Below are 13,942 nucleotides of genomic sequence, written 5' to 3' on the forward strand. Positions count from 1 at the left end.
ACCTCTTTAGTTCAAAATTTTGTACTAATTTTTCAAATTGAGATCTCATTTTGGAGAACACCAAAAATGTGAATGCCAATTCTTTTTTAGACAAATAAAACTCTAGGTGCTGGTGTGAGAATTAAACTAAGTATATAATCTATTTTCAGTCATCCAAGTGTTGATATCTGTCAGGCTATTGCGCTTATTCATGGATAGGTTTTACTAAAGGTCTACAATAATCCCATGAGGAACCTTATCCTAACCAGTGATTTTATACTACTATCATCCTAACCTGTGATTTTATACTACTATCATCCTAACCTGGGAGAAGTGGGTGGTATGATGGAGGTGGTGCTGCTGCAGACGTCGACGGTGGAAAGTCGCAACTCGCAACCAAAAAGATTGCCACTAGCCTCTAGGGGCATGCCCGCGTCGAGCTGTGTCTGGTTACTTGGTGGTGGCAGGCTAACACTTGGATAAGAGGAAGACGATGAAGTTGCAGTTGCACTGCTGGTTACTTGGATCTTTGGATCTCACGTGGGGAAAAAAAATCTGTTACTAAGTGTCCACATTGTGTGTAGATGTTCTTTCTTTTTTACAATGACCTTTACTTCTGTTTTAGTAGAGAGTACACTTTTATTACTACATGTTGTTATTAAATGAAAAGAAATATTGGTCCGTCGCAATGCACCGGCATGAACTAGTCGGAGGAAAAAGTAGAGAAGAGTCAGGAAAGGCTTCTGCGACGTCTCAACGCCCAATCACAGGTTCATCTAGGAATAACGCCCATCACACTGGTGCGACTGGGAATAGTGCCCGCCTCTTTTTAACAATGGGCCGAATCATGCCGTGGCTCACCCAGTATGTGGCCCAAGATCATCCGTCCGGTCCGGAATTCAAAAGAGCGGCACCGCACAACGGTCTGGAACGATTCAGGATTATTGTTTCAGTTAATTTCACTTCACAAAACGTTTTTGGCGAGAAAATGACAGTTATGAATAGCCAAGAAGCATGGTTTCCTGCAACTGTAACAGTGAAACGTTGTCTTGCTAAAAATTCCTTCCCGTGTCCATTTTGATAACAGCTCAAAGTCAATGGACAGATTATCGCAATTAACAGCTCAACCAGTACTGGACAGAAATTACCACAAATAACATCTGAAAGCCAGTCAGGGCATGATTAGCATGAAGATTTAGCCATGACGTGGTCATAAACCAAAGAAACCAAACAGACCAAGACCATATGAATATATGATGGTATCAGCTGCTGAACCAGTTGCACCCATGAAATCAGGAGCTAGGGCAGTCAATGTTCCATTGCTCCAACGAATACCTCACAAAACCAGCAGAAACTAGACTGCAATAATCTTCTACATTCTGTCCATGATTGACTTCACAGTGTCCAAGATCCTAGCATAATGGTAGAAGAGGGAAGAATGCTCGCCATCCAAGCCATCACGGTGGAACCGATTGCGCCCTGCAAGATTGTTGCAGGGGCTGCCACCAATAACGAGGTCAAAACCACCAATCCTCTTGATGCATGACTCCAGCCTCTCGGAAGTCAGGCTCTGAACATCAGCAATCTCAATCAGAGTGCCGGTTTGGGTTTGATCCCACCAGCTCCTCAAGACGAACCTGTTCACCTCAGATATCTCCACCGAAACAACCGTCTTCATGCGTATTCCAAGCCTGTGGAGAGCTACCTCTGCTCCTCCAATGCCAGAGAACAAGGAAAGGACATTCATGCCATGTGGAAACATGTCCCGAAGTACTGAGAGATGGTATGCGACAGTGTCGACATGGAATGAATTGCCCAAAGACTTGTATCTATCAGTCATGCTGATTCCCCTGGTGTGGTCTTTGGGAAAACCAAGAAGGTATTCCATCTCATTGGGCTCCAGATGAGCAACCTTGTTCAGACCAACCCATACCAGGCTCCCCTCCCTGCAGGTTTCCAAGACATACTTCTGAACACGTCGAGGTGGTGGACCTTCACACTTTGCAAGAGCATGGTGAATCTGTTCCATCAACTTTGGTTTAGCCACATTGGTGAGGAGGCAATTGAGCTGTTTTCTTGGATCCCATGTCGGCCACCACTTCTTAGTTCGATGAAAGGCCTCAAATATTGTCTTTGGGGGTAATGGAAGGAGAGGTGACCTGTTCTTAATTGGCAGATTATGTATGTATCCTCTTTTCCTGGCAGCCGCACATAAGAACCTGGAATTAAGGATGGCAACGGGTCGGGTTCGGATCGGGTCGAGTCTCCGTGCACCCAAAACCGAAACCCGAAATCGAAACCCGAACCCGAAACCGATTCGGGTGGAAATCCATCACCAAAACCAAACCCGCGGATACCCGAAACCCGAATGGATACCCGAAATCCGCGGATAAATATACACATATTCACATGTATAAACAAGAGGCAACAAATAATAAATATTTTCATGAGTCAACTTTCAATAAATTTAATAGTCTAAGTAAACAAGTTATCATTAAAATATTATAAAACATGAGTTTTAATTCCAAATGATTTATTTCGGATATCCATTGGATATCCATGGGTGGAAACCAAAACCCGAAACCGAACCCGAAACCAAACCCGAACCCGAACCTGAAAACCGTGGGCGAAAAACCAACACCAAACCCGAAACCCGTGGATACCCGCACCAAACCCGATCCGCTGCCATCTCTACCTGGAATCCACAAACTCAGGTTGGATGTCATACAAGAATCGCGATATCATCGTCCAGACACCCTTCGGAGCAATGGCCACGTTCTCATAGTAGTAGAAGGGTGGCCCAATAGCTTTTGAGGGTTGTCGGAGGATTTCTCCAGTCGGGTGGCGGAATGCACCCGTCTAATCCTAAATGTAGGATGTGCTTGGGGGCAGTCAAGGAATGCTCGATCTAGAGGCGTAAGAACACGGAAGCACACAAGGATTTAGAGTGGTTCGGGGCGCCGGAGCGTAATACCCTACGTCCACTGTGTGATGTATTGCCTGAGCTTGTGTGCAAGCTGGGAGAGGAGCTATGCCTGTCTCTGCATGTGTGAAAACTTGTGGAACCCCCCTTTCTACCGTGCGTGCTCTCCCTTTTATAAGCCCAAGGGGAGCAGTACACTGAGCAGGACCCCGACAGGTGGGCCCGGCGATGTATTATAAACTACACTTTGGCATTCAACGCCTCATATCCGGAGATCTTGTCATCGGCTTCCGTGCGTAGCTTCTGACCAGGGATGGTCTTGAGCTGTCCTATCGGAGTAGAGTCTAGCCTCTGGAGCCGCGCGTCGTGGTCATGATAAAGCGCCGAACTACTGACTCAGTTCGCTATAGCAGCGTGCACTGTTGCTCCAGTTAGTAGCTGGTCATCATGACTCGTCGCCCACGCGCGCGGCGCTGAGATACTGCTGCGTGCCACGGTAACAGACGAGCCGCCTTGGAAACATGCGGGCTTACCGTGTTGTCATGTCACGCCTGTCCAACCCGTGAGTGGGTATCCGATGCCCTGCTCTGGCAGCGCACGCCCCAACCACAAGCATTTAATGCGGCAGGAGGGCTGGCTTCAGGCAGAAGACTCGTGCCTGTGGGACACGTGGCGGCACCGGACCCGGGGGTCTGCGGCCGCGCCCACAGGGGCACGTGGCGGTTCCGGACCCCTGCCCAAGCGGGGAGCGGAGGTCCGGAGGTCGGTCCTGTGGGACACGTGGCGGCGCCGGACCCTGGGGTCGGCGGCCACGCCCACAGGGGCTTGCGAGGGCTCCGGACTCCTACCCAAATAGGGTGCTGGGTCCGGGTCCCTTGGCTGGCTCGATGACTCAGGCCTCCTGGAAGTCCGGCTTCCACTTGTAGAGGCCCAGGTCCGGCCCGCGGAGGTTCGGGACCTGTCCGCGGGGGTCCGGACCCGTGGTCCGTGGTTGCCGCTCCTGAGCGCCTTCGTCCTTGTCTTGTAGGAGAGGGTACTCCTGTTTGAGTGTACCGACAAGAGTAGACACCTGTCCACTGATCTTAACTTCTGATTGGGCAGGTTAAACCCAACCATTGGGTTTGGGAGAGGCATTGGTTCGTCACTTCTACTATCTAAGGGCCCTCTACTTCCTTCTTCGGCACCTTCAAATCTCTTCCTCTTTTCCTTTCTTCCTCCATAAGAATTATCCTGTAGAAGTACAAACATGTTCTAGTTCCATGCCACTTAATTTACATAACCAACCATTTTTGCTTTATAGAAATGGACAGTTATACTAAAAGTTACCTCATGATCAGAGAAATTGCCATAATAACCATCTTCTGAAGCTTCTGAAGTATAGATTAAATCAACCAGAACAGACATAGGTGCATCCTACCCTAGTAATTTTAGACCGAAGTAGACAGAACCAGTGAATAAAGAAATTTGGATTGTGTCTAACTGGAAAGTAAAGGAATAAATTGTGAAGATGGATGCATCTCAGTTAGAAAAGACACTAGAGTCTGCCAGAGATATGTTTGCTTACAAGCAACAGAGATTTTTTTTATATAGCAGTAGCCAGTGAGTGCTTGACTTAGTGCCCTCACTTTAAACTTAAAAAATTACTTCTGCAGCCCCCCTAACTTTATGCAAACAATAAATCTTGGCAAAAAGCCACCAGATCAGGCTATGTCAGTTGAAGAAATGCATCAAAGTCTACAGGTTTCAGGTTTAAGCCTTTGAGGAAATTTCTCAGAAAACTAGAAAGAAATAGAAAGATTGATAATCACATGAAACATGACAATTCTGTTATTCAACTGATTGATTCTACAAAAGACATAGTCCAGTAGGCTAAAACTTAACGACATAGTCCAGTAGGCTAAAACTTAACGACATAGTCCAGTAGGCTAAAACTTAACCTTGGAATAAGGAAGTGGGTGAAATAAGGTGATTAAAATGCAAAATACCATGATGTCGCCGATATAAACAAGAGAAATAGGAATAGGAATTTTATTTATGATTATGAGCATGACCAAAAAGACATTTGCAACAACTTCACTAGAGCATACCACATCTAACAACAGCCATTTCTGCTTCATCTTTAGGAAACCCCATTCTAACTAGGGACTCAATTTTCTCTTCCTTTTGTGATACGCTTTGTAGGAAATCCTGCATAAAAGCACATGTTAGAAAGCACTATGAGTATTCGAACAGATGCAACCTGAATTCTTTGGAAGAACATTTTTATGGACCTTGAAAGGTACCAAGAGGTAGCACTAAATTTTAATTAGGGAAATACAAAATTTTGGTACCTAGTTACAAAATTATTTTTGTTTAATTCAACTAATTAGCTGCATGGAGCTCTAGATACACAAGTCTGTAGGAAATCGTCGATAACATTGACATCTCAGTGCCTCAAAGAGGTGAACGAGGAAGCACACAAGAACATAAATGCCTGCTCATCTCAAGAACCATAAATTTTAGTTAGCAAGGTTCCCTGGGGCAATATCTACAGGCACTCCCCCGATGGCAGCAAGGCATTGCTGCAGCCACCCGTGTCCACACCACCTGAAGATGCAGTGAAACCGCCACCGCCGCCCATGCCAGCCACCAAACTCTATTCATGTCAAAATGGTGGCACTGACACTCTTATGTTTATAGGCCCAGGGATATACAACACAACCCAAACTCTATCTCTAACCAACAATGACAGCTCAAGTCCAACTGTAACCTACTTGTACACATATTTAACTCAAAACAAACAAAGTCAAATACTGGAAACTACCAGACAAAATCACTGAAATACAGAACTATGAATGCTGTTGCACCATACAATCACCGTAGGGAAAGCATAACGATCAAGATGAAAGAGCATGGAATCTATATACCTGAATTATCAAGCTTAATAATCATATGCGAACATGTACATTTGCCTAAAACAACCAAACCCCAAAATAAAAGGAAAATAAAATGGAAAACAAAGCACATCCTATTTCGGTTACAGTTATGTAAGCAGCACCAGATTCGTTTACATGAATGGATGTGAATACATGACCATATGATTTGCACCAAGTAACCGATTTGCACAGTGGCACAAATGTAAGGGTGTGGTTACCATGAAACAAGTGCAAAACTAATTTACATGGGATCTGGTAGATTAATCGAATCATCAAAATTGAAGTACAGTGACAATAATTTTGATCAAGTGGGGAGTTTGAAAGTACCTCATCATCAGAATCATATGACATAAGATCACTGTTGCTACTTATACCACCACCTTGCGCATCACGATTTGCAAGAAAACCATTGTTTTCGTCAACAATCCGAGGTCCGCAACCAGAAGCAGAGCAGTTATCTACTGAAGGTTCACTGCTTATTGCCTAAATTTCAAATATCACTTGTAAAACAGAAATATCTTTCCCACCATCCAATAATTATAAGCGGATGAAAATGAATGATCAATAAAAGAAGCGCATTGGTAAATACCTTGTAGGTCAGAAGAAGCACTAGTAATGACTCTGCACCACCATCCCCTGAAAGCAAAATCAGTAGTAAAAGAGTATGCAAGAACAGTTGCAGACTAAGAAAATGAGAAAATGCTTGGAGGGAAAGGTTACTACTACGCACCATTCTCCTTAATGAGACCCTTCCCTACAAAGTGCTCCACCAAAGAGGCAGATGGCCTTGCTCCGTTGATCTTCCCATTACCATGCTTCCACTGTTCCACACAGTTCCACAAGCAGACACCACATTAGGATTGTGACACCCCAGCTTAAAGGTTTAATAGATTAATAAGATACTCATATCAACAAGTTGCAACTTCTTTTCCGGAAGCCGATCTCCAAAGAACTCCGAAGTTAAGCGTGCTTGGCCTGGAGCAATTTGGGGATGGGTGACCGACCGGGAAATCTTCCCGGGTGCGCACGAGTGAGGATAAAGTGCGCAGAAAAGACTTGTGTTGGCCTGTGAGGGTAGTCTATGTCTTAGGTTGGCCTGTGAGGGTAGTCTATGTCCTAGATAAGCTACCAGATGTAAGCGGGCCTGCCTCGGGGAAGCGGGACATTACAGAATGGTATCAGAGCTGACTCTCCCGGTTTCACGGGTATGTACGAGCGTAAGTGCACGGGCATGTGGACGGGCGCGTGGGGGCGCAGATGCCACCGGCATGTGGACGGGCGCGTGGCGGGTCAGTGCGCAGGCATCTGGGATGCGCCGTTGGCACTGGACGCACGGACGTCGCACAGGGACCGTTGGCACTGGACGCACGGACATCGCACATGAGCCGATGGCACTGGACGTACGGGACGTGGCCAAGAGAGGATGTTCCTGGCTTGGGATTGACCGACGAGGACGTCGGTCTCTTAAGGGGGTGAGTATGTGACACCCCAGCCCAAAAGTTTAATAGAATTAATAGGATACTCATAGTAACAAGTTGCAACTTCTTTTCCGAAAGCCGATCTCCAAAGAACTCCGAAGTTAAGCGTGCTTGACCTGGAGCAATTTGCGTGCTTGACCTGGAGCAATTTGGGGATGGGTGACCGACCGGAAAATCTTCCCGGGTGCGCACGGGTGAGGACAAAGTGCGCAGAAAAGACTTGTGTTGGTCTGTGAGGGTAGTCTATGTCCTAGATAAGCTACCAGATGTAAGCGGGCCTGACCTCGGGGAGGAGGGACGTTACAAGGATTAAGGATGGATTCGGATGTCTATTCGAATCTCAGATTTTTGGTCATTTTTCATCGATTATGGACAAATAAGATATAGAATTTACTATGTAAATTCATAGCCTTGTATTTAACATTGATCTTGTAAAGATTCATAAAAACTAAACCTCAAATTTATTATATATATTCTCAAATAATAGATATAAAAATTCGAATACGGATCGGATACGGATACGAATCTTTTTTCACTTTTTTAATTGTAGGGAGCAAATAATACATAAAAAATTTATACAAAATTTTATTCTTATGTGTAATAATATGCTTGATAATATAAAAAAAGATTAGCATAAAATTTTAAACATATCTATTTTAAAATATCAAATTTGTTCTAAGAATTCGGATGTTTAGATCCATCCCTAACAAGGATCATAAGCAGAACAAGGCAATGCTGACATGAGATGAACAAATTAAGCTACGCATTTGCGTGCTTGTACCAATCGCTTAGCTGCCTTACCAGCATGGACGGGCCAGGAGGAGCACCTAGCTGGTTCCTTGAGGGCGCAATTGGCGAGCCAGCTCGCCCGGAGCTCCCCGACAAGTCGCCGTCACTGTCCGACTCGAACTTCTCAGCATCATCGTCTCTATCGCTGATCCAGCCCTGTGCAGTGGCGGAGGACTCGATATGGCAAGTTTGCCATGTGGCATCTGCCATACCTTGTTTTTCTTGAGAACACCTTTTCTTCTTTCTATTCTAACTTTCTCATATATATTTCCCTAGCAGCACCCTATAAATTGAGACTTGGAACTCCGTAAGTCCAGCTACGCCACACCTTAATTTTGATCTGTCCTTAAGGCACCTCAAAGAACAGCTGAACTAAACCAATAACAATGCCAATGTACAATCCGAATTCCGAAATGTAAAACCATATAACAGAGACAGAGAGAGAGAGTAGGAAACCTACCGCCATTCTGGAAACTTTGCCTCAGCCTATCGAGAAGGCGGAGGACGGGAGGAGCCGAGGAGGCCGCGACCGACGACCGACGACGGCGCAGGACTGGCTCCTTGCCAGGGTTCACCAAACCGGTGGGAACCGGTCCGGTTTGACCGGTTACCGGTCAAACCGGTCCGGCCCGGTTCCGGTTTGGGCCCAAATTCAAATTTTAAATTTGAATTAAAAAAATGAAAAATTCCCAAAAAAATTCCTAAAAATACTTTAAGGTGCGACGAATCTAATGGTGTCAAATTTTCTAAAAAATTTGTTCATTTAGTATAGTTTGCGGGGATTTAAAGTTAAACAAAAAAACATGCATATAAAAGTATACAAATATAATGTAAAAATAGTACAAAAGAGGATTGAAGGGTTCATTTAGCCTAAAATATATTATACAAATATTTATTTAGTATACTTTGCGGGCATTTGAATTTAAACGAAAAAAGAAAAAAAATGAATTTGGCCGGTTACCAGTCAAACCGACCGGTAAACCGGTCAAACCGGCCGGTAAACCGGTAGGAACCGATTGAACATGGGATTTTGAATTTGATTTTGAATTTGACCGATTTCCACCGATTTCCGGTCAAACCGGTCTGGTAAACCGTTACCGGACCGCGCCGGTTTGACCGGACCGGTCGGTTTATTTAACCCTCCTCCTGGACTCCGCGGCTCCCGCCCCTCCGAGACAGCTTCCTCTGCCAAAGTAGCCCGTTTTAGGGGTAGGCACGTCGCCGAACGCTGATGATAACGCGCTGACATGTGGGCCCGTATTGCTCTCAGGTAGGCTTCAGAGTATTAACCGGCCAGCGGCGGGGGGTGACGCCGCCGCAGTCGTCGGGAGCGAGGATGTTGCTGGCGGTGGACCCCTATGGTCGTCGCTGTGGTACTCAAGAGTAAATTCGGTTTTTGCAAGTGCATTCACTGTTCGTGTGTAGCACGCGCCTCAAAGCAAGTGGAAACGGAAAGGGAGAGAAAATAACAGCCATATTAACGTTTTAATAATTTCCACAGCTATATTTCGATCATTAATTTTTCATGCATTGCCAAAACAATCGATTGCTTTAGAATCAATGCCATATTAAAAGTTTTTTGAAATACAAATCCATTTGTTTAGGTTTTACTCCATCCCAAAATACTAATCATGCATTGATGCATATAATTGGAAAATGATAGGTCAGAAAGTCCTAATTCATCTACAAAATTTGCACGAATGAATTCATATACAACAACAAAAGGATTAAAAAACTACTCCCTCCATTCCAAATTATGAGTCGTTTTGGTTTTTTAGATTCTATCTACATATGTATTATATTTAGATGCATATTAGAGTCTATGAATCTAGAAAAGCTAAAAAAACAACTAATAATTTGAAATAGAGGGAGTACACGAGACCGGTATAGAAATTAGAAATAGAAATAGAAAGCAACGTTGTCAGATTCACATTCTGTTTCCACAGTAAGTTGAGCAAACAAGCAGAAAAAGTTTAACCGCGAGTCTAATAAAGATTGACTTTTGCACGTCAAGATACTCCTTCGGTCCTTCCAACCATGGATCTGAAAGGCAGTTAAAATTTAAAACGAGCTTACATTACATTTGCAATCTGCGTACGTAAGCATCTAGAGTTCTGCAAAAGTAAAAGAACTGAAGCAAAACTTCACCATAAGAACATGCTCAGTTCAAAGTAACCAATTGATCGCAAAACATCCGATTGTCAGGGCATGAGCAGACCGCAGGGGACTGATGTAGCCACGGAGGATGGATGAGCATGCCTGTTTTACATAGGCAAATGCACATGCCACCACACCGAACTGAAAACACACGCAGAGTCTGCAACATGACTGTCATTGCGACCCAAAAAGGCAACCTAAACAGAATGTAGCCTCTCAAGTTACAACCATAACCGATGGCCAAGCAGTACTGTGACTTACAAGACGATTCAGCTCTAGCCAAGACACGGTTTCACAGCTACAGATCAAAAACCAAAGAAACCGAGCTCTGTCGCCCTTTCCTTCTCAAAGGTCTCAAAATATTGGTATATGATTGTAACAGCAAGAAGTATACCAGTTCCAGAACCAATCGCACCCATGAAATCCGCAAGGACAGTCAATGCACCGATGCATACTCCACCAAACGCAGCAGCAGTTGGGATATATCGGTTCAGTTCTTTCTGCAAGTTGGACTCACGATGGCCTGGCATCACCATTTGTTGTTCCTGTTGAATTTTTCAATGTCAAGGCATTGCAGGTAGATGTTGCACAGTAAATTTGCATTCTTAAACATATTAGTAGACTACCAACATTCAAAAGCCTGCTCTAGAAATGCTAAGCCATTGATGCCCCCCAGCAAATGTGAAGAACAATGTGACTCGAGACATTAGTGAGGTGTGTACTCGACTCAACTAAGAACATTTTCTCCCATCCCAAACTTCATATACTAGTCTACCATAAACACACAGATCTGACACCACAGAAACAGATGTCCATGCATTGTTGATATAGATACTGGCCTCCAAATTTCTCGATCATATAGCACATATATGACTTATAATGAACTACTCTCAGCCTGGACGGTGAATTGGATAATAAATGTTATAGATATGAATTGTTTTTACCTTTAGCTGCTTAGCAACATCCTTTGCTGATGAACCAGAAACTTCAATCCATGTCTTTGAGAACAGTGCACAAGCTGACAGCATGAAGACCACATAAAACAGTGCATGGAACGGATTTGCAAGGACATCAGCCAAACTGCATTATTCCCAAATGCCATGGTCAGGAACAGCCAATCATGTGAAGAGTAGCAGAAACTGTAAACACAGACAAGGACTATATATCTAAAGACTAGATTTTCACCTTGATGGAGCAGTTACATAGTAAGCAAGACCACCAACAGGAATAGAATGGCCAGAGTACTCAGACTCCTTCCATTTCCCAAGAAGGTTAACAAGGAAATTTCCACTGTACTTCCTGTAGAGAAGCTGTGCTAGCAATAAAATACATTAGCACTTCCACAAACGCGGAAGATTTAACTTACTACAGCACTGGAAATGAGGTGTCTACCTGGGATATGAAATAGAGGTTGGTAATCAGTGCAGAGTGCAGAATAATGGGCATATTTGAAGTGTAGAACAGCTTGATTGGATACGATCCTTGCTGCCCACGAGCATTCTTTGATCTCACTGGAAGCACAACACGGAAGCCTTGGAAATAGATAACTATGAGGAAGACCAAGACGGTAGCAAGCAAATTGGTCACATTTGGAAGATTCTGGCGGTAGAAAGCTTCACGAAGAGCACGGACTTTATCAGTTCTTGTAATCAACAGATGGAACAATGCAATGACAGCCCCTTCAAATTCAGCGCCACGGCCACTGTTGATGGTTGTGGGGCTAAACGCCTTCCAGATGATATTCTCACTACATGGCAGCGATCTTATTATAAGCCAAAGTGTAACAGAATATCACATCAACAAAAGAAATGAATCCAACATGCTTACCAGATATTGGTAGCAATGAACAGCGAAATGCCAGATCCCAGACCATAACCTTTCTGGAGAAGTTCGTCCAGACAGATGACAATGATGCCAGCAAAGAAAAGCTGAAGTATAATGAGAATAGCATTCCCTGTTCCAAGTTGGCTTACACTGCCATACATTCCAGATAGAACATATGCCACAGCTTCCCCAATAGTGATCAGGATACCAAGCAACTTTTGTGCACCATTCCTGAGTAAAGAAGTCACAATACAATTGATGGATATAAGAAGTATGAATAAGCAGGCTCCGCAATTTCATATGGGAATGTGAACAAAACATCCACTAACATTTAGAACAATAAATTGAAGATTATGCTATTTTAGTAATAAGATGTAATACTTAGTACTTACAGCAGAGCACGATCCTCCCTCACACTGTTGTCAACTTCAACGATCTTTGATCCCACAAGAAGTTGCATTACCATTCCAGATGTCACAATTGGAGTAATACCCAACTCCATGACAGTACCACGGTTTGATGCAAGGATAACACGCATCCAGTAGAAAGGATCAGCTCCAGTAGTCGAATGAATGCCATAGAGTGGGAGCTGGCTGCACACCAGGAAAATGAAGAGAGAAATAACAGTGTAGATCACTTTTTCTCTGAATGGTATTTTCCTATCAGCACTCTGCACCTCTGGCAAGAAAGCCAGAAAGGGCCTGACCAGATGCAGTACTCTAAAGCCGCCAGCCATCTTCCTGTGTTCGGAAACGAAAATCAGTCAACCTTTTGTATAATGCACATGAAAACCTCTGCCTGATAAAATGATGTAACACTATACAGTCTATTCTGACTAACGAGTTAACAATCTTTAATATAAAGATGCAGTAGGCACAAAATTCATAATGAAATAATGAATCACCACACGTTTCATTATTCAAGGATATGCAGACAGGATCCTGTATTCGATTAAATTGATTTGCAGTTCAAAAACATAATGCTCACTTCACATCCGAATTACAATAGCAAATCAAAATTCTCCTGCTACATCAATATTTAAGTTTACTGAAAGGAAGCAAGTGCAGGATAGACCCAAGCCACAGGAACTCAAGTAGAATGGACATGATCTGCAAATATCTGATGTCATTTTCGAGCGATCTAACAACATGCAGAAGCGGATCAACATACAGAACTGACTGCCTAGTTTGTGTTCGTGTGTGGCATGACAAATACTCTCAGCGTTAACCAATTAGCTCGGATCCCGAAAAATATAGCTGATTCTACTCTTTCCACATAGCATGAGCAACCACCGCACCTGTTCCATCCGTTTTGATCGATCCCCGAACCAAACCCCAGAGAAGGAATTTCCATCCCTAAAAAACAAGCACAAATCTAGCACCCAAGTATCGACTCCATCACTCGCATCCATCAGAAACCGCGCGAATCGTAGCAATCTTACGAACCACCCTTCCCTGAATCTGAAACTTCTCGAGAGCCGAGATCCATGCTGGAGGAGGGTAAGGAGCAGGCGCGGCAGGCTTTATTACCTGGCCGACGACGAGCCGACGCCGGGGAGGGCTGTAGCTTCCGGCTTCGCCGCCGCAACCGCTGACGACGGCGTGAACCCCTAGGCGACAAGGTAGGGAGGGAAGAGGAGAGAGAGAGAGGAGAGGAGAGGCCGCGAACAGCGGGGTTTTAAGAGAGAGGAGGAGCTGGGAACGGAGGACGGGGACAGGGTCGCCTCTCGCTGCAGGTGGGGCCACGTGGCCTCGGACGGCATCGCGGGGCGTACGATCTGGAGCGGGCGGCCGCGATGCGCTCCCGTGACGTGGCGCCGGTGCCGGAAAGCATGTGGTCGCGTCGACCACAAGGCACGGCTCACGAGCGTCGCCATT

At 44.6% G+C, this 13,942-nt stretch overlaps 1 protein-coding gene and 1 pseudogene across 1 annotated transcript; both read right to left on the bottom strand.

Annotated features, from left to right (window-relative positions):
• Positions 1 to 1,351: 1,351 nt before the first annotated feature.
• Positions 1,352 to 6,671, bottom strand: LOC120689349 (annotated as a pseudogene).
• Positions 6,672 to 10,124: 3,453 nt separating this feature from the next.
• LOC120689702 (protein transport protein Sec61 subunit alpha-like) lies at positions 10,125 to 13,736 on the bottom strand. Its single transcript, XM_039972084.1, has 7 exons — positions 13,595 to 13,736; positions 12,458 to 12,805; positions 12,069 to 12,296; positions 11,634 to 11,988; positions 11,427 to 11,551; positions 11,186 to 11,321; positions 10,125 to 10,786 (listed from the first exon to the last, which is right to left on the bottom strand). Exons 2-7 carry the CDS (start codon positions 12,799 to 12,801, stop codon positions 10,547 to 10,549), a joined length of 1,428 nt encoding a protein of 475 aa, XP_039828018.1. The 5' UTR covers positions 12,802 to 12,805; positions 13,595 to 13,736; the 3' UTR covers positions 10,125 to 10,546.
• Between the last annotated feature and the right edge of the window lie 206 nt (positions 13,737 to 13,942).

The sequence above is a fragment of the Panicum virgatum genome, chromosome 9N (assembly GCF_016808335.1).
Source record: "Panicum virgatum strain AP13 chromosome 9N, P.virgatum_v5, whole genome shotgun sequence".
Taxonomy (NCBI): domain Eukaryota; kingdom Viridiplantae; phylum Streptophyta; class Magnoliopsida; order Poales; family Poaceae; genus Panicum; species Panicum virgatum.

Bases quoted from the DNA above. Each gene is read 5' to 3' on its own strand.
- LOC120689702 (XM_039972084.1), bottom strand. From the start codon at position 12,801: ATGGCTGGCGGCTTTAGAGTACTGCATCTGGTCAGGCCCTTTCTGGCT. The intron at 11,989-12,068 runs GTAAGCATGTTG...GCTGCCATGTAG, and splicing joins TTCATTGCTACCAATATCTG to TGAGAATATCATCTGGAAGG. The intron at 11,322-11,426 runs GTGAAAATCTAG...GGAATAATGCAG, and splicing joins TATGTAACTGCTCCATCAAG to TTTGGCTGATGTCCTTGCAA.